Source organism: Monodon monoceros, unplaced genomic scaffold, assembly GCF_005190385.1.
Source record: "Monodon monoceros isolate NGI ecotype Baffin Bay Population unplaced genomic scaffold, NGI_Narwhal_1 Super_Scaffold_18, whole genome shotgun sequence".
Classification (NCBI taxonomy): Eukaryota; Metazoa; Chordata; class Mammalia; order Artiodactyla; family Monodontidae; genus Monodon; species Monodon monoceros.
The window spans coordinates 161,785,348-161,805,299 of record NW_021703774.1 but is presented as its reverse complement, the minus strand read 5'-3'; the positions used below and the strand labels follow the sequence as shown (position 1 = coordinate 161,805,299).

The following is a 19,952-nucleotide window of genomic DNA, read 5'->3' as shown; positions in this document are numbered from 1 at the left end:
CCTTTTTTTCTATGCACACATTGTACTTAAATGTGTATTTATATATATATATATACACATTCTTCAGTTATCTTTATCATGTACTATATGGTAGAAATACTTTAATATCAAAATGTAGATCTACCTCATTTTTTAGAAATGCTGCTTAATATTCCATAATATGGATTTTTAGTTAACTATTTCCTTACTGATAGACATTTAGATTGCCTCGTTTTTTATTATGACAAACTGTGCTGCCAGTGTCCTTGTGCTAGATTTCAAATAGGTCAAAAGGTTTTGTTCTCCAAAGACTATAATAGTTTCTATTCCCACTAATGTGAAAGTATTCATTTCCCCATGCTTCTCCCTGGTGTGTTTGTGTGTGTCTGTGTATGAGAGAGAGAGTATGTGTTAATATTTTGATTTTCACAATTAATTTAAAAACTGATCGTATGGCCTCTGGGGTACTTAGTAATTTTTTTGAGAACTTTTGAAATACCTCCTTAGAGATATGGCATTACTACAGTAGGGGTATTAGAGAATAATAGTGCTACTTTTTAATTACAAAAGACAAGGAGCTAGCAAGAGGGAAGAGATATGGGAACATATGTATATGTATAACTGATTCACTTTGTTATAAAGCAGAAACCAACACACCATTGTAAAGCAATTATACTCCAATAAAGATGTTAAAAACAAAAAGAGCTACTTTTTGATGGACTGCTACTGCCTTCTAGTGGTTAATCTTGACATTTTCTTTATTTTAACCAATTTCACATTCCTTTGTGATGGTTTGTCTTTAAAACTTTGTTACCTTGTTTTTCTTTGTTTTGTTGTCCATTCCTTAGTTTGATAAATAAAAATTGTATCAAACTAATTCAGCATTCTTTGTTTTCATTAATATACCCTTTACTCTGACATTCTTTTTTTTTTTTTTTTTTCCCTGACGTTCTTAACTATGAAAAATCACTAACACTCTGGTCGAGTACAGCAGTTCAACTTCATTGCAGGTACTTTGCTACGTCCAAAATTATAGAGCAGTAATTGTAATGTTCTGCTAGCTTCTGAATTTTAGTCCATGCCTTACAGCTAGGATCATAAGCATTGTATGTTATAAACCTTGGAAATATAGGATATTTTATTTCTCTATTGGATACTTTTGAGAGTTAATTCAGGAAAAGGATTAATTTACAGTAGATCAGAGATCATAAACTTGCTTGCACTTGTTATACCACTCAAGTGCCGTTTGAGACATTATTTCAGTGTTTGAATTCAGTATTGTCTTCCTTATAGGTCATGATCCTGTTCATTGTAATCTGATCAAAGAACAAGTCCTTATATCTAATATGTGTTTATTTTGTATTCACTGCTTTTGACAGGAAGCATATTGAATCTTTAAAAGTTTGTTCTTTTACAGTCCTGAGATTCTGCTGTCTCCTTTTTTTCTTTTTAAGTGCAACCGTGAAAATTTTCCATCATGCTCTGGACTCCTTACTAACGTAGCTGTTTCTCACATTGCATTTTCTTGTTAATTTATAAACTTTACATTTCAGCTGACTGCATGCATTATTAACAGCTTGTATGTAATTAATAAAAGGTTATATTTATTGCCTTTATATTTTTGATCTTTTATCTTTAAATGGCTTGATTCCCTGTCACTTCCCCAGTTGCAGTTAAGCTCCCCTAACTCGTCAACTTTATTTTACTGGGTTCTATTGGCCTGTTTCTTAACTATTTTCTCTAAGAAATAAACTAGCTTGATCCTGGCTATGGCTAGAGCGACTTTCTATTAATAAAACAGGTAGCTCTTTGATCTTAATCTTGTTGTCTGTCACTTGACATAACACATTCCAATTTGTTTGATATTTACCTAGGTAAAAAATATTACCAGTTCTTTTTTACATTTTTTAAATGGCTACGTGCTCTATAGCAATATGTAGTACCTACCTTATTCTCAGCTTCCCACGAAGATATAAAAGTCAGGTATAAATATCTTCAATCATCTGACTTGAAAAGTGTCTATTTTACATTTTCACCTAATTGCCTTTTGAACTTCATACATTTATGAAACTCAAAACTCTTATACTTAACTATTGGCCTTTCTCAGTCTGGTCCAGACATTGACCAAGTGTCCACCATATGCTGAGGTAAAGTGCCATGAATTTAAGGGGATATGCAGAAGAAGAAGCACAAGACACAGACTTTACCTTCAAAGAACATATAGTACGGTTGGGGAGCAAGAACGATGCATTAATTTTAACAAGAATATGAAGAAAGAAGTTCATGACTTAGTAGACTATCATTTTAATATAAACCAGCCCTGAGTTTAAAAATTTACCAGCTTTAAAAATCTAATAGTAATAGAAAGTACCCATATCAAGGACTGAATACAACTAATACATTTTATGAAACCATTTAAAAAACTACAAGGTATTCAGTTATCAGATACTTTAAAATAACTTATATATATTCAAAAGTAAAAGAACAAGGTGAAAATTACAGCAAAGGACTGGACATTATAAAAAAGAATCAAATGGAAGTTCTAGAATTTAAAAATACAATATCTGAAATTATGAACTCAATAGATGAATTTAACAGAGTAGACAATGATGAGAAAGTATTAGTGAACATGAAGATAGGTCAGAAGGAAATAGCTAATGGAAGCACAGAGAGATAAAAAGACAAATCCAACAAAAAAAAACAAACCACAGAAAAGAGTGTAAGACATATGGGGCACAATAAAAAAAGTTTGACATGTGTATGACTGGAATCCCAGAATAAGAGGAGAAAATGGAATTGAAGCTATAGCTAGATAATTGCCAAGAATTTTCCAAACTGATGAGAGATAACAAGCCATGGAGTCAAGCATTACAAAACCCAAGCAGGACAATTAAAACTATACCTGTATACATCATAGTCAGATTGCTGAATACCAGAGATAGAATCTTAAAAGTGGCAGAGAGAAAGAAAGCTCTTCAAGGTAAAAACAATAAGACTGAGCACTGATTCTTAACAGAAACAGTGAATCCAGAAGACAGTGTTATGAGATCTTCAAAGAGTTAAAAGAAAACGAATTAGCATTCTGTAAGCCGTGAAATATCCTCCAAAAGTGAAAGCAAACACATCCAAATATTTTATTTTTGCCTCAAGATGTGATATTTATATTTATAGCCCTGGATCCATATACTTGCTGACCAGTCAGCTTTCTCTTACTGCCTCTTCTGTGAGCCTCTAAAATTCACAGTTCAATTTATAATTTCAGGTAGTCGTAACAAGTCAAATTCCAAGATGTCAGATCTCCTTTCTTTGATTTTGAGAAAAGGCAAAATCTCTTCTTTATTTCAGCATCTATAAGATAGGATAATATCTACCCATCCTATGTCCCATGGCTGCTCTGAGAATCAGTTCTCTTAACATATGTTCACCAAGTTTTTCAACTGAAAATTACTATAAGAATGTAATGATTAATATATTAGTTTTTTATTTATGAATTTTAAATGGTAAAAGCAAAATAGACATTTTCAAATAAACAAAAACTGAACATTCGTCTCAGCAGACTCACACTAAACAAAATACTAAAAGTAGTTTTTCAGGCAGAAGGAAAATGATTTCAGATGAACACCCAGAGATGCAGGAAGGAAGGGAAAGCAAAGAGTAGTATAAATATAAAATACAAATGAATACTGTCTGTATAGAACAGTAGTGTCTTCTGGGATTTAAAATATATGTCCAGGGACTTCCCTGGTGGCACAGTGGTTAAGAATCTACCTGCCAGTGCAGGGGACATGGGTTCAATCCCTGGTCTGGGAAGATATCACATGCCGCAGAGCAACTAAGCCCATGCGCCACAACTACTGAGTCTGCACTCTAGAGTCCGCAAGCCGCAAGTACTGAGCCCGTGTAGGGCCCGTGTGCTGCAACTGCTGAAGCCTGCGTGCCTAGAGCCCGTGCTCCGCAACAAGAGAAACCACCACAATGAGAAGCCTGCGCACCGCAACGAAGAGTAGCCCCCGCTCACCGCAACTAGAGAAAGTCTGTGCACAGCAATGAAGACCCAACGCAGTCCAAAAAAAAAAAAGTCAAATTAATACACAAAACAATAGTAGCGTATGAGACAGGAGGGAAATTAAATACAGTTAGAGTGTTCTAAGGTCTTTGCATTATCCTGGAAGTGGTAAAAGTTATAATTAAGCTTTAGTAAGTCAAGGAAACAAAGTCTAGCAAAAGAATGTGTGATACTATGATCCAGCAATCCCACTACTGGGCATATACCCAGAGAAAACCATAATTCAAAAAGACACATGCACCCCAATGTTCATTGCAGCACTATTTACAATAGCCAGGTCATGGAAGCAACCTAAATGCCCATCGACAGATGAATGGATAAAGAAGATGTGGTACATGTATAAAATGGAATATTACTTAGCCATAAAAAGGAACGAAATTGGGTCATTTGTTGAGATGTGGTTGGATCTAGAGACTGTCATACAGTGAATAAGTCAGAAAGAGAAAAACAAATAACATATATTAATGCATATATGTGGAACCTAGAAAAATGGTACAGATGAACCGGTTTGCAGAGCGGAAATTGAGACACAGATGTAGAGAACAAATGTATGGACACCAAGGGGTGAAAGCTGCGGGGGTGTGGGGATGGTGGTGTGATGAACTGGGCGATTGGAATTGACATGTATACACTGATGTGTATAAAATGATGACTAATAAGAACTTGCTGTATAAAAAAATAAAATTCAAAAATTATATGAAAAAAATGTATGATACACAAGTAGAGGGGGAAATGAATAATAATTAAAAAAACCCTTAATCCAAAAGAAGGCAAGAAAGAAGAAGAGAACACAGAACAGGAGGGCAAATAGAAAACAAACGTATGATGGCAGTTCTAAACCAAAGTTTGTAGTCATTATGTTAAATGTAAATGATTCAAATACTCCAAGTAGAAAACAGAGTTTCCTAACTGCATTAAAAATGTGTTGCTTATGTACAAGAAGGAATTCTTTCTCCCTCCCTCCCTCCCTCCCTCCTACATTTGAAATACACACCAATAGATAAATAGACAGACAGATAGGCTGACCGACCCAGGAAAGTTGAATGTAAAATGGTGTAAATACTAACCAAAAGAAAGTTGGCAAAACTATGCTGACATTGCACAAAGTAGACTTTGAGGAAAGCATCATTGCAAGAGATAATGAAACATGTTTTAGACTGATTTAAAAAGATTAACCTACCAGGAAAATAAAATAATTCTAAATTTGTGTAACCAAATAACTACCCTCAAAATATATAAACCAGATTGACAGAGCTAAAAGAGAAATAAACTAATCCACAATCTCGGTGGGAGATTTTAACTTACTCCCTTAGTAACTTAGAATCTGCCAAAAAGAAAAATTCAGTGAGAATACAGAAGAATTGAATAATACAATGAAAAATTTTAATCTCATTGATATATAAATTTAATCTCACTGTGCCCCACAACTGCAGAGTATACCCTTGTTTTTCAAATGCACATGGAACACAAAATTGACTGTAAAGCTGAGCCATAAAGCAAATCTGAAAAATTTTCCAAAAAATGGAAATTGAAATCGTATAGAATATTTTCCCTGACCACAAAGAAAAGCTAGATATCAGTAACAAAAGTACAGCTGGAAAATTTCTACATGTTTGAAAATTAAGCAGTGCATTTCTCAATAACCCATAGGTTGAAGAATAACATGATGAAAATATAGCATGTCTAAATTTATATGCTACCACTAAAGCTGTGTTTAGAGGAAAATTTATAGCTCTAAATGCATATATTAGAAAAAAGAAGGGACTTCCCTGGTGGTCCAGTGGTTAAGACTCCGTGCTCCCAATGCAGGGGGCCTGGGTTCGACTCCTGGTCAGGGAACTAGATCCTGCATGCCGCAGCTAAAAGATTCCGTGTGCTGCAACTAAAGATCCTGCCTGCTGCAACAAAGACCTGGTGCAGCCAAATGAATGAATGAATGAATGGCAAAAAGTAGAGCTAAAAATTGGTAACCTTAAAGTATCCACCTCAGGGGTTTAGTTAGATCAGCAAATCAAGAAGGTAGAAGGAATGAGATACTAAAAGTAGAATTTTATGAAATAGAAAACAAATGTGACAGGATTTGGAAAGCTAAAAGTTAGTTCTTTGAAAAGTCTAATAAGAAAATTGATAAATCCTTGACAAGAAAAATTAAGAAAAGTGAGAGGAGGCAGCAATAACCAATATTAGGAATAAAAGGGGATTACTACAGATCTTGCATTTAAATGACTTTTGGAGGATATTATGACAATGTTTATAAATTTTTTAAAAAAATTAATGTATTTTTATATTTGGCTGCATTGGGTCTTTGTTGCTGCGCCTGGGCTTTCTTTAGTTGTGGTGAGCGGGGGTCACTCTTCATTGCAGTGTGTGGACTTCTCATTGAGGTGGCTTCTCTTGTTGCAGAGCACGGGCTTTAGGCACGTGGGCACAGTAGCTGTGGCTTGCGGGCTCTAGAGCCCAGGCTTAGTAGTTGTGGCGCACAGACTTAGTTGCTCCGCGGCATGTGGGATCTTCCCGGACCAGGGATCGAACCCATGTCCCCTGCATTGGCAGGCGGATTCTTAACCACTGTGCCACCAGGGAAGCCCTATGCTTATAAATTTGAAAACACTATTGCATAAATTTACAGAAAGTACAGTGTAAGAAAATTGGTGCAAGAACGGATTCAAGATGTGAATCATCTTATATCTATAATTAAAAACCATTTCACAAAGATGGCTTCACTCTTCTAAGCATTTGGGAAAGATGTAACATCAGTCTTGCATATACTCTTCCAGGAAACAGAAAAGAGGAAATACTTTCCAACTTGCTTTTTGAGGTCAAACCACACAAAAACATCAAAAGAAAGTAACTTTCAGGCCAGTCTCTCTGAAACATAGATGTAAAAGTCTAAAACAAAATATGCCAAATCCAGCAATATGAGAAAAGATAATGCACATAACCAAGTTGAGTTTAATTCAAGAATGGAAGATTGTTTGGACATTCAAAAATCTATTCAAATTATCACAATAATAGAATAAAAGAAAAATTATGTGGTCATTTCAATTGATGCAGAAAAAGTGCTTGATAAAATTTAATGCTTATGATTAAGATGTTTATTTTTTAAAAATTTGCGAAAAAAATACAGCAAGAAATTTCCTTAATCTGACAGAGAATCTACAGAAAAGTTACAGCAAGCATCATAATAGGGGAGTAGTGAAAGATTTCCTCTTGAAATTGAGAACTGAAGAAGGATGCTTACTGTCAGCACTTCTATTTAGCATTGTACTGGAGGTCTTGGCCAGTATAATAGACAAGAAAAAGTAATGAAAGGTATGAGACTTATAAAAGAAGGGATAAATATGTCATTATTCTTAATATAATTGTACATGTAGAAAATCTAAAATAATCTACTGATGAACCATAAGAATAAAAAGAGTGAATTAGGGTGGTTGCATATGAGGCTATTATAAAAATCAATTGTATTTGTGCATGTTAGCAAGAAACAATAGAAAATGTGATAAAAATATTTATACAATAAAAAATGTCAAATATTTAGGAATAAATTTAACAAAAATGGGCAAGGCCTCTACATAGAAAACAAAAGAAATTGAAATTTCTTTCAATTTCATAAAATAAAAAGAAAATTTTAAAAGAAATAAATGATATTCATAGATTGGGAGACTCAAAATTATAAAGATGCCAGTTTGCAAGTTGGGGTTGTGTTGAATCTATAGATTATTCAAAAGTCCAACAGCATGTGCGTATGTGTGTGTAAATTAACATGCTAATTGTACAGTTTATTAGGGAAATGTAAGGAGCCAAGAATAGCCAAGATGATCTCGAAGAAAGATGTGTTTGAAAACTTCCACTACCTGATATCAAGACTTGTTATAAAGGTACAATAGTTAAAACAGTGTGATATTAACAGAAGGGTAGGCAAATAGAACAGTGGAACAGAATACAGAGTCAAGAAAATATCCTTATCTCACACCATACACAATCAGTTCTTAGTGGATTGTAGATATAAATACGAATGGTAAATAATATATCTCCTAGAAGATAATGGAGAATAGCTTCATAATTTGGGAGTAGGTAAGGTTTCTTCATAATTTGGGAGTAGGTAAGGTTTCTTAAGCTGAACACAAAGTACTGATCAGAAAAGAAAAAAAATAAATTGGACTACATTAGGTTTAGTAACTTACGTTCATCAAAAGTCACCATTAAGCAAGTGAAAAGGGGGAAGGTATGCATAATACATATAACCACAAAGGATTTGCATCTGCATATATAAAAAGACTGCAGGTCAGTACAACAGACAGTCCAAAGGAAAAATGAGCAAACAGCACTTTACAAAAAGAGGATATCCAAAGAGTCAATAAATATGAAAATATGTTAAACCGAATTTGTCATACCCAAGAATGGTTAAAATTAAAGAGACCAACAATACCAAATGTTGTTGAAGATGTGAAGTAACTGGAACATCCATACACTGCTGCTTGCTGTGCTGAACTTGGAAAACTGATCACAGTTTCTACTAAACCTGAACACACACATACCCTATAACCTACATCTCCATTTAAAAAAATTGAAAAAAAAATTTTATTGAGGTATCATTGACATTTATTAGTTTCAGATGTACTACATGGTTTGATATTTGTATACTATGTGAAATGATGACCACAATAAATCTAGTTAACATCAATCACCACATGTAGATACAAATTTTTTTTCTTGTGATGAGAACTTTTAAGATTTACAACTCTTAGCAACTTTCAAATATGCAGTACAGTATTATTAACTGTAGTCGCCATGCTATACATTACATCATTGTCACTCCATCCATTTTGCCCACCCCCTGCCTGTGGCAACCACAAATCTGTTCTCTATATCTATGAGCTTGTTTGTTTGTCTGTCTTTTACGAGTCTACATATAAGTGAGATCATATGGTATTTGTCTTTCTCTGTTTGACTGACTTAGCATAATGCCCTCAAGTTTCATCTGTGTTGTTGCAAATGGTAAGATTTCATTCTTTTTTGTAGCTTAATAATATTCCGTCATATGCATGTGATCTGTGTGTGTGTGTGTGTGTGTGTGTATACACCACATTTTCTTTATCCATTCATTTGTCAGTGGGCACTTAGGTGGTTTCCATATTGGATAAATATCCAGAATTGATATTGCTGGATTACATGGTAGTTCTGTTTTTAATTTTTTGAGGAACCTCCATACTGTTCTCCACAGTGGCTGCACCAATTTACACTCCCATCAATGGTGCCTAAGGGTTCCCTTTTCTCCACATCCTCACCAACACTTGTTATTTCTTGTCTTTTTGATTATGACCATTCTAACAGGTATGAGATATCTCATCCACAATTCCATTTTTGATAGGAATATGAATAGATGCACACCAAGAGATTTGCACAAGAAGCCCCAACTGTAAACAACACAAATGTCATTAACAGTAGAATGGATACGTATTTATTCTATAATCATATAATGAAATGCCAAATAATGACAAAAATGTATTATCTGCCTCACACAACACCATCAGTGATGTTCCTTAGGGTTCTGTCCTAGGCCCTCTGCTTCTCCTTCATTTCCATGACTTCAGCGTTCATTTGTGCTTTCAGGACTTACAAATATATTGCCCCAGCCTAGTCTGTTCCAGACTAGAACTCAACTGTCTGTGGACATCACTGCTCAGATGTCTTACAGACACCTCAAAGTCAGCATATACTGAACTCATCTCCACATTTCCTGAATCTGCTTCTCCTCTAGGAAGGTACATGTCTCAGCAATGGTACCAGCATTCACCCTGGGAATCTTTTGTTGATGAGCCCCAAAATATAAACTGAGAGTAGGAACCTTTTATGTTTTATTCAGTAGTGAATTTAACGATGCTTGGTACAAAACTTGGCATGTAGTAGGGCCTCCATTTGTATTTTGTTGAATACTTCTATCCTCCTTTTTCCATATTCAGTTTGGTTTCCAAGCTCGGCAGGTTTTTATCTCCTAAGTACTTATAAAATCCTTGTAATGCCTACAGCCCCTACCTAGCTAAGACTACCATCTGTTGTCTGGACTACTTTGAAGGGATCAAGGGATGAGTCAGTGGGAGCAGTTTGGAAGAAGAGGTATAAGGTTAGGACATTTATGTTGCTGGTGAAATATCTAATATACAGCATGTAAAACTTTGCCTTTTTCTGTGATGGATCCAACTTTATTCAAAGTTATAACTAATATGGAGTGTCACCTCGTGATTTTAACTTTCTGTTATGGCCGAGTACTGTACTCATGAGTGTGAACGCATCTATTCTGGGAGCGGGAGGTGAAGGTGGGTTGAGAGGATAAAAGACAAAAAGGGATAAGGGAGGATCTGTCTTTTGTTAGTTTCATATTCCTTTCTAATGATGTTCCCATCCCCTCTTTGCTAAGGGTCACTAACCTTGACTTTCTAGATATACAGGGTGGCTGCATCCTGCTTCTCTCTGAATTATAACATATAGTATCTTGATCTATTTTGCTAATGAGGCCTCCAATTCAGATTGTAAATTGAACTTTCTAATCTGACCTCTATTTTTCATGTTATTTAAGATAGTGCTATTTTTGGCTTCTTATGAATATTAAGGCAGTGCAGAAACTTCAGGCTTCTCTGCTTGGAGTGCTTGGATCGGAGTTTCTTAACACAGTTCATGGATATAAATCCAAATACTTTTACGGGAGCAGGACTTAAAATTGAGGGCAAGAATCTGTCTTGGCAAGGTTTTCTTTCCTAGATTTGAAATAATAGGTTTATCTTTTCTCACCCATTTTTTCCCCCAGTTTAAATATCAACTGTATTGGGCCATGTTGTGTTTGTATATGGGGCATTTAGTTATTAACAAATTTTTATAGATACCACTATCTGAAATTATCATGCTTTTTAAAAATATTTATCTATAATTTTATCTATAAATTTGTTTGTCTTATCTCTCTCCTCCCAAGTAAATAAGCTCCATGAGATTGTCTGTTTTGTTCTCCTGTGTCAGAGAAACATTTGACAAATAGTTATTGACTGAAGGAGTAACGCTTCTACTTGGGGCTTGGGTGGTTTTTCTTCTTAGAGTATTTCCATTTTTCTTTCAGCATTGGAGAGGGGTCTCTTGAAAACGCTGCAGAAACTGGATGAATATCTGAATTCTCCCCTCCCCGATGAAATTGATGAGAATAGTATGGAGGACATTAAGTTTTCCACACGTAAATTTCTGGATGGCAATGAGATGACACTAGCTGATTGCAACCTTCTGCCCAAACTGCACATTGTCAAGGTAGGCCTGCAGGATGTGGGGCACTATTACACCTAGTATCTGTTTACTAAGGCAGCACTTCCTCTGTGTGAAACTTGGCTGATCTTCTGACACGCACTGTTTAGCACCCCCCAAATAGTGTAACCTAATGTTGTTCAGGCAATAGTTGAAACACCCTAGGGTTGATTAAATGGAAAATTATGTCTTAAAATCAAGGCATATGACAAATAGGATTTTTTTTTTCTGTGACTGCATAAAAATTCAAAGATGTAACAGGTAACTTTGAAGTGGTGGCTACACTGACTTATAGCATTAAACTTTGTTCTCTGATCACCTGGGTTTTTCTTTTCAAGGCAGAAAATATTTATTGAGCATTTATTGTGTGAAACACTATGCTGTATAGGATGGTTGTGCAGTAAAGATCAAGATCAAGAAAAACAGAGATCTAGTGTGTGTGTGTTTAAAGTATTTATCTAGTGATTATACTTGGCTGTTTCTCTGGATGGCCAAGGCAGGCATTTGCAATGACCATCACACTTCTGAATCTCTGGTGTAGCGTGCAGTCCTTATTTAAAAGTCTAGTTAGAATGAAGGTGACAGACTTCAGGTAGAAGCAGTTTTCAGAGATTCACAGAATTAATTTGCCCTGAAATCAGATATATGTCTGGTTTATAAGACATGGCATATAAATGTTAATTTTTGATCTCTTTGTATTTCAGGTGGTGGCCAAAAAATATCGCAACTTTGATATTCCAAAAGGAATGACCGGCATCTGGAGATACTTAACTAACGCATATAGTAGGGATGAGTTCACCAATACCTGCCCCAGTGATAAGGAGGTTGAAGTAGCATATAGTGATGTAGCCAAAAGACTTACCAAATAAAATAACACTTACGAGAGAGATGTCTTCACATCTTCCCCTAAGAACATGCTTTTCCTAACAGACTGCTCCTCTTCCTATAAGATAGAAACTTTATTTTGCACAAACATGCAGTTATTCCAGATTAGGATGAAGGATAGACAAGGTATAGTAGCTCTCTTTAAATATATACTCCTAAGCAGTATTATTTTAAAGTTCTTTTACCCTGCCTACCTCCCCTACCCCGTATCCTCCTAATTTGGAGACACTCCATAAAAACTTTTCACTTTAAAGGCAGTTTGCCATCTCTCTAGAGCCCTCACCACTGTCTCCATTCACTGTGTATAGATGGCAGAACTTTTGAGGTGCACTGTTTAACTGTTAAAATAGTAATCACAATCTCATCAGGCCCAAACTGGTGCATAATGCACGGTACAAGGAATATTTATGTATTTTTGGAATTTTATAATATTTAGTAAGAGTATATGAAAGGATTGCTACTGTATCAAAATATTCTGTTTCAATTTAGTCTATCCTGGATATGTACTAAAGGATGTTACCACCAGAGAAGAGAGCCTTCTCCAGAAAGTCACTACAGATATTGCTATGTTACTTTGTATGTGGATTTTTACTTTTGCCTAAACGCATTTATCCTTCATATCAATTATAATATCTGACACTACGTAGAAGCTAAAAGTCTAGAGGGAGGAACAATATTTGCAAGATCTTCTTCAAGCCTTTTATGCATATAAGAGAAACCAATGGGCACGTGATACTCTCTAAATATGTTACTGGTTATATGTATTTTGCCCAGTGCCATTCATTTGGAACATTATTACTTTCTTCCTTTATTTTAAAAATGCTCCTTTTTTTAGGTAGGCATCGGCCTTGCTGTTTGTAGATCGTTTGAGCAACACTACGTACACTGATATTTAGTTGATTTAGCTGTAGCAGTACAATGGTTAGTAATGTAAAAACTAACCTAAGGAATGTAGTGTGGGTTTGTCAAAATATCAAGTAGAATTTTGTTTCTAAAGCACGTTTAATGTGGATAATCTAAAGAATGCATTATCCATCCTATATTAAAAACAAGATAAAACACATAGATTACCACTCCACCCCCATTTACTGTTAGACTTTGGGTAGAGGATGGTTCACTTCTTTTGGACTAAATTATAGTTGTGATGGTGACTACATATTGACTGCAGTTTTGCCTAATCTCAATCATTGCACATCCTTCAATTAAATTTTCCTACAGCCACATTGAGGAGTAGCAGTCTTCATGTTTGTTTCTTAAATTGAAGTCCTAAACCAGGAATTGTGTTGTAACAAGGGAGGATGAACTTGGTGAAAATAAAACAAAAGTTTGCTATGTATTTATTCATTAAAAAAAAAAAAGACTTTCTATGTACTACTCCAAAGACTGTGATTGTGACTATAATAATGTTTTGGTAATTTTTATACCTAACCTGTTTAAGAAATGCTACTTCTCATAGGCTGCTTTTGGAAATTTTAAGTATATTGCTTTAAAATGGCAGTGTTTTCTTCCCTATGATATGCTAACGTTTAGTAAGCACTGGCTTTATGGAAGCAGCTTGATTTTTTAATAAGCATTCTGCATTGTTTAAACCTATCAGTGACTAGCTTGGTATAGAAAGATAAGAAAAACTCCATATTGTGTCCATTTGGCTCAGGGAGATTTCTTTGCTTTACCTTTCTTAGAACTCCTTATTGCTGATCAAAAGTTTGGGTACCCACCTTTTTGTAATAAAATGTTGGATGATGATTTATCTTGTTCCAGCAAGAAGCATTATCAGGTTATATATTGAGAAATTCTATAGCAGTAGCTTCCGTGGGTGAATATGTCACCTCTGCACCAATACACAGACAGCCATCTTCACTTTTCACTTACTTTTACGATAGTGGTAACTTGGCATCAGGTGATATTGAATCTTGCCTCATAGCTTAAAGCATGGAAAAGATTCAAGAGAAGTGGGGGTGTCTATTTCAAGTGAACAGTGGATTAAGTGGTACAGAGTAGAAGGCTAATGAGGAAAGAGCTACAGTCCTCAAAACGGATGAAAAAACACATTCTGAAACTCAGTTGTGAAGTGTTTTCCACTTTGGATATTTATTCTCTTCTTCTTCTCCTTTTTAAAAATTTATCCCCTGATTGTACTTGGCTGTCTCTCTGGATGTCCAAGGAAGGCAAGGTCTATCTGTTATAATTTTGATGAAGGCAGAATTATTTTTCTGTTGAAAGACAAATCTTATTACTTTATCAGGGAAATTAGATGAGGTTGAGATTGGCAAATGAACGAAAGCTACTAAGAAAGATGATCCTAGAATATGCTTTTTACCCCATCTTACATTTGTGGAAAGATCGTAGCTTCATGTCTTGGGAGATTTGGGACATGAAAGTTTTTATGGCAGTTCATGTAGTATATAGGTTGACACAGTAGAAATCATCTGTTATTATTTCTACAACTACTGAATCATTTTCCCCTTCATTTAAACCCCTTTTGTTCCATTTAAACAAGGAGATTAGACTCTGAATGGAAGATCTTACTAATTTCCAAGGGATTCTGAGAAATTTTTGTGTTCAACATTTGGAAAGCTGTCTACTGTTTCAGTTGATGTAACTTCCTTTTTTAAAAAATGTAGATGCAGATTTTCTATACAGTTCTGTTATTTTCTTTTACTAGGATTGTTGACTTTAGTGATAAAATTCATGTAAGATTTTATTTCTTGGTAACTTTGGTTTATACAACTACCTTTATTATTATTATTTTTTAATACAACTATCTTTAAACCCTTGAGCAATCTGTATACAATGAAGAGGTTTCTGACATTTATTCTTACACTCAGTTGATTGACTTTAGAATTTAGGCATATTTACTTCTGTTGTTTTGAATCTCTCCAGAGTTGCATGTAGACAGCTTTTGTTTCTGTGCATTTAAAATATCCATTTAGAAAATATCTACATGGTAAAAATGAGAAGAAATAGAAATGTATTTTTTCATGAACATTTTGATACACATTTCATCAAGTTTATTGATTAACCAATTTCTTACACTGGTTATAATCAGTATTTGATTCAAAGAGAGGGAAGCATTCATTATTGTTATAATATATGGTCTTTTTTATTCCATCCTTTACAAATTACTAAGGCTGGGGCTGTCAAAATTATATTTTTATCATGGAAGAAAATTTCAAATCCCCCAAATCATAATGTTGAACAGAATTGGAGTATTTTCTTTAAATTAGTTGAAAAGGAAAATGAAAGCTTATAGAATGCTTGTATTTTCTTTTCTGTCTCTGGAACCAGTATATTGCTGGCAGCTATTGTATTAAAAAATAAAGTATATTTTCACTATCATAAAAGGTTCTTTTTTACCCCCTCATGAAAATAAATAACAATTTGGGGTAAAAGTGTTTTATTTGAGACTACTTTTTTTTCATGAGTGGCGATTCAGCACATTTAGTAGATTAAAGGAGGAAAACCATATGTTCATCTCAATAGGTGCATAAAATAATTTATAAAAACTTTCATGCTAACCATTCTTAGTGAAATAGGACCACAGATTAACTTTTTTTAACCCAATAAAGACATCTGCCAAGAACCTACAGCAAATTTCACAGAAGCCCTCTCATTAAAGTCAGAAATAAAACAGGATTGCCTTCTGTCACAGCTACTATTCAGCTATTTTCCATAGCTGCTTTATTAGAGGCATCCTACACCAATGCAGTAGAATCAGTAAAAAGAATAAGGAATGGAAAAGAATAGACCAGATGACTTCTTTGCAGATGATGCATATATAAAAAATTCAAAATAACCTACTGTTAGAAATATAAAATTCAGGGGCTTCCCTGGTGGCCCAGTGGTTAAGAATCCGCCTGCCAATGCAGGGGACATGGGTTCGATCCCTGATCCGGGAAGATCCCACAGGCCGCAGAGCAGCTAAGCCCGTGCGCCACGACTACTGAGCCTGTGCTCTAGAGCCCACAAGCCACAACTACTGAGCCCACGTGCCACAACTACTGAAGCCCGTGCGCTCTAGGGCCTGTGTGCTGCAACTACTGAGGCCCGTGTGCCTAGAGCCCATGCTCTGCAACAAGAGAAGCCACTGCAATGAGAAGCCCGCGCACCGCAACGAAGAGTAGCCCTTGCTTGCCACAGCTAGAGAAAGCCCGCACGCAGCAACGAAGACCCAGTGCAGCCAAAATAATAATAATAATAATAAAATTCAGATGCTTACTAGATAAAAGATTTAGGAACAAAAATCAATGTAATTTCTATATACTAATATTAACTACATTAAAAATAAACTAGGGCTTCCCTGGTGGCGCAGTAGTTAGGAACCTGCCTGCCAATGCAGGGGACACGGGTTCAAGCCCTGGTCCGGGGAGATCCCACATGTGCGGAGCAACTGGGACCGTGCGCCACGGCTACCGAGCCTGTGCTCTGGAGCCCGTGAGCCACAACTGCTGAAGCCTGCATGGCTAGACCCCGTGCTCTGCAACAAGAGAAGCCACCGCAATGAGAAGGCCACGCACCACAACGAAGAGTAGCCCCTGCTCGCTGCAACTAGAGAAAGCCCGCGCGCAGCAAGGAAGACCAAACACAGCCAATAAATAAATCAATAAATTTATTTAAAAAATAAATAAACTAGTAACGTTGGTTTCTTCTGGAAGAAAACTGGGTGACTGAGAAAAATGGGTGGGAAATTGTCAGTGTATACTTTTTTGAGCTTTTGGAAATTTGTACCATAAATACATTACCTATTCTAAAAAATTAGAAGTGTTTTAAAAGATAATTTCTAAGATATTTAGGATCAAGTCTAATAAAGAATGTGCAATTCCTTTATGGAGAAAAGTACAAAATATTATCAAAGGACCTAATAGAAACCTGCTCAGTGGACAAGTGTACCATGTTCATGGATGGAGAGTGTAAAAGTATAAGAATTTCAATTCTGTCTTAAATAATTTATAAATGCAATATATTTTCCCAGCAAAATCCCAAGAGGACTTTTTGGGAACACAGATAAATGGATTTAAAACATTCATATGGAAGAAGTGTGGCCCCCAAATAGCCAACATATATCTGGAGGGGGGAGGGAAAGAAAGGAAACTTGCTTGACAAGATATAAAGTCTTAAAAGCTTATAGTAATTGCTGGGTAGGATATAGTAAGTCACACAAACACAGCACTCCTGCTGCAACTACCAGAAAAAACTGGTTTAAAACACTAAAATACTATTCTTAAACATCAGAAAACTGGAAGCAATAAGGACTAAATGAATTGGATTTCAGAGGAGAAAGCCTTTCTGAGGTGAACTGATGGTCTGGCCATTTTTTCCTTTGGGGGCATTTCCTGATTCTGGGCCTGGAAGTGAGGATTGGGTTTGGCCCATGGAGAGGGCTTTACTGGGTTAAAGAAAATCATAAGGCTCTTGGTGATAGGGCATACTGGAAACCGGAGACATCTTAAATATGTGACTGGTGTTCTCACAGGACATTTGCTGAATTCCAGAGCTCTACATGCCATGCTAGAAGCTAAGCCCAGGGCCTCCAAGAGGCAGAGTGAAATCTCCCACGATGACACAATACTTAGGAGAAAGAATTTCATTAGAGGGAGGGCTCACCTGAAACACACGGAAAGCAGCTGCGGCTTAGTGGTTGCCAGTCACTAGGGGTGGGAGAGGGAATTGACCACAAATGGACGTGAGTGGTCTGTTTTAAACATGGATTGTAGATAAGGGTCTAGTATCCAGAACACATAAAGAATTCTTACAACTCAATAATAGAGAGACAACCCAATTAAAAAATGAGGAAGGATTTAAATATACATGTCTCCAAATAAGATATACAGATGACCAATAAATACATAGAAGCTTAACATTATTAGTCATTGGGGAAGTGTAAATCAAAAACCACAAAAAACACCCTCTAGGATGGCTATAATTAAGAAGACAGATAATTATAAGTGCAGTGATGTGGAGAAATTAGAACTCTCATACATTGCTAGCAGGAATGTAAAATTGTGCAGCCACTTTGGAAAACAGTGTGGCAGTTCCTCAAAAAGTTAAGCACAGAGCTACCCTATGATCCAGCAATTCCACTCCTAGGTTTATAACCAGGAGAGTTGAAAACTACATCATTGTACATAGATGTTCATGGCATCATTCTTCATAGTAGCCCAAAATGGAAACAACCTAAATGTCCATCAACCAGTGACTGGATAAACATACCTATATCATGGCCATTAAAAAAGTACTGATACAAGCTACAACATGAACCTTGAAAACATTATGCTTAGTGAAGCCAGACACAAAAGGCTACATATTTTATGGTTCCACTTATATGAAATGCCCAGCATAGACAAATCTATAGCGACAGACAGTAGATTAGTGGTTGCCAAGAGCTGGAGGGGGAGAGAATGGGGAGTGACTAGTGACTACAGGTTTCTTTTTGGAGTGATGAAAATGTTCTGGAATTAGCCAATAGTGATGATTGCACAACTTTGTGAATATACTAAAACCCACTGAATTGTATACTTTAAAAGGGTAAACTTTATGATATATAAATTATATCTCAATTAAAAAAAATTACAACGGGGGCAATTCTGCCTGCTTAAAACTTTTGGATAATCAGTGTATACACAGGTTGATTAGCAAAGTTAGTGATGTCGATTTCCCTTGTATTTGAATTAAAGTTCAATTTAAATGTTATCCAAAATATATTCTTAAAGAGGAAAGAGGGAAAAAAAATTGTGCTAATGGCTGCTCAACTTTATAAATTTACTAAAAATCATTTAATTTTGTTCATCTAAAATGGGTGAATTCTACAGTTTGTAAATTATACCTCAGTAAAGCTGTTTGGAAAAAAAAAGAAATAAAAGCTCAAATCTGAAATTAAGAATTCATCATGTGGGTCTAACAGCAGAGTGCACACAGCAGAAGACAGGATTAGTGCTTGAAGATAGGCCAATAGAAAAAATCCAAGCAGAGAGTAAAAAGAATGCACAAACAAAACAAACAAAAGAGCATAAGAAACATGTAATTGAGGTCCCAGACATAAAAGGGAATGGCGCAGAAGCAATATTTGATGAAATAATGGCTGAGAATTTTCCATAACCGTTGACAAACATCAACCCACAGATTCATAAAACTCAGCAAACTCATTATGGAATAACAAAACAAAACAAAACAGAACACACCTAAGAATATCATAGTCAAACGGCTGGAAACCAAAGACAGAAAATTCTAAAGACGGCCAGAGGGAAATACCATGTAACTTTTGAAGGAGCGATGGCTGACTTTTCAGCAGAAACTTTGGAAGCCAGAATCTTTAAAGCACTGAAAAAGATCTGTCAACTTAGTGAAAATATTCTCAAAAGGGAAGGCAAAATAAAGGCATTTTCAGACGGACAAAAGCTGAAAGAATTAAGCACCAGCAGACCTGTGCTACAAAAATACTTAAGGAAGTACTTCAGCCCAAAGGAAAATGACCCCAGATGGTAGTATAGAACCAGAAGGAAGAATGAAGAGCAATGGAAAGGGTAAATATATGGGCAAATATGAAAGAGTATTGACTACTTAAGCAGCAGTAATGTCTTGAAGATATATATTGTTAAAAAATATATAATGTGGAATACGTAACTGTGGCTATATATTATACATATATAACACCATGGAAGGGTGGAAGAAAGGTTTAAGTGTATGTACTTGTATGATCCTTTCATTATTTGGCAAGCGGTAAAAGTACTAATTCAAGAAA

General features: G+C 35.6%; 1 protein-coding gene across 1 annotated transcript in view; it reads left to right on the top strand.

The window, feature by feature from the left end:
* Nucleotides 1–12,567, top strand: part of CLIC4 (chloride intracellular channel 4) — an 80,980-nt gene extending 68,413 nt beyond the window's left edge. Inside the window, exons 5-6 of the mRNA XM_029227482.1 lie at nucleotides 11,154–11,335; nucleotides 12,034–12,567. Coding sequence (XP_029083315.1) covers nucleotides 11,154–11,335; nucleotides 12,034–12,198 — 347 coding nt within the window. The 3' untranslated portion in view covers nucleotides 12,199–12,567. The remainder of the gene's footprint in view (nucleotides 1–11,153; nucleotides 11,336–12,033) is intronic.
* The last annotated feature ends 7,385 nt before the right edge of the window (nucleotides 12,568–19,952 follow it).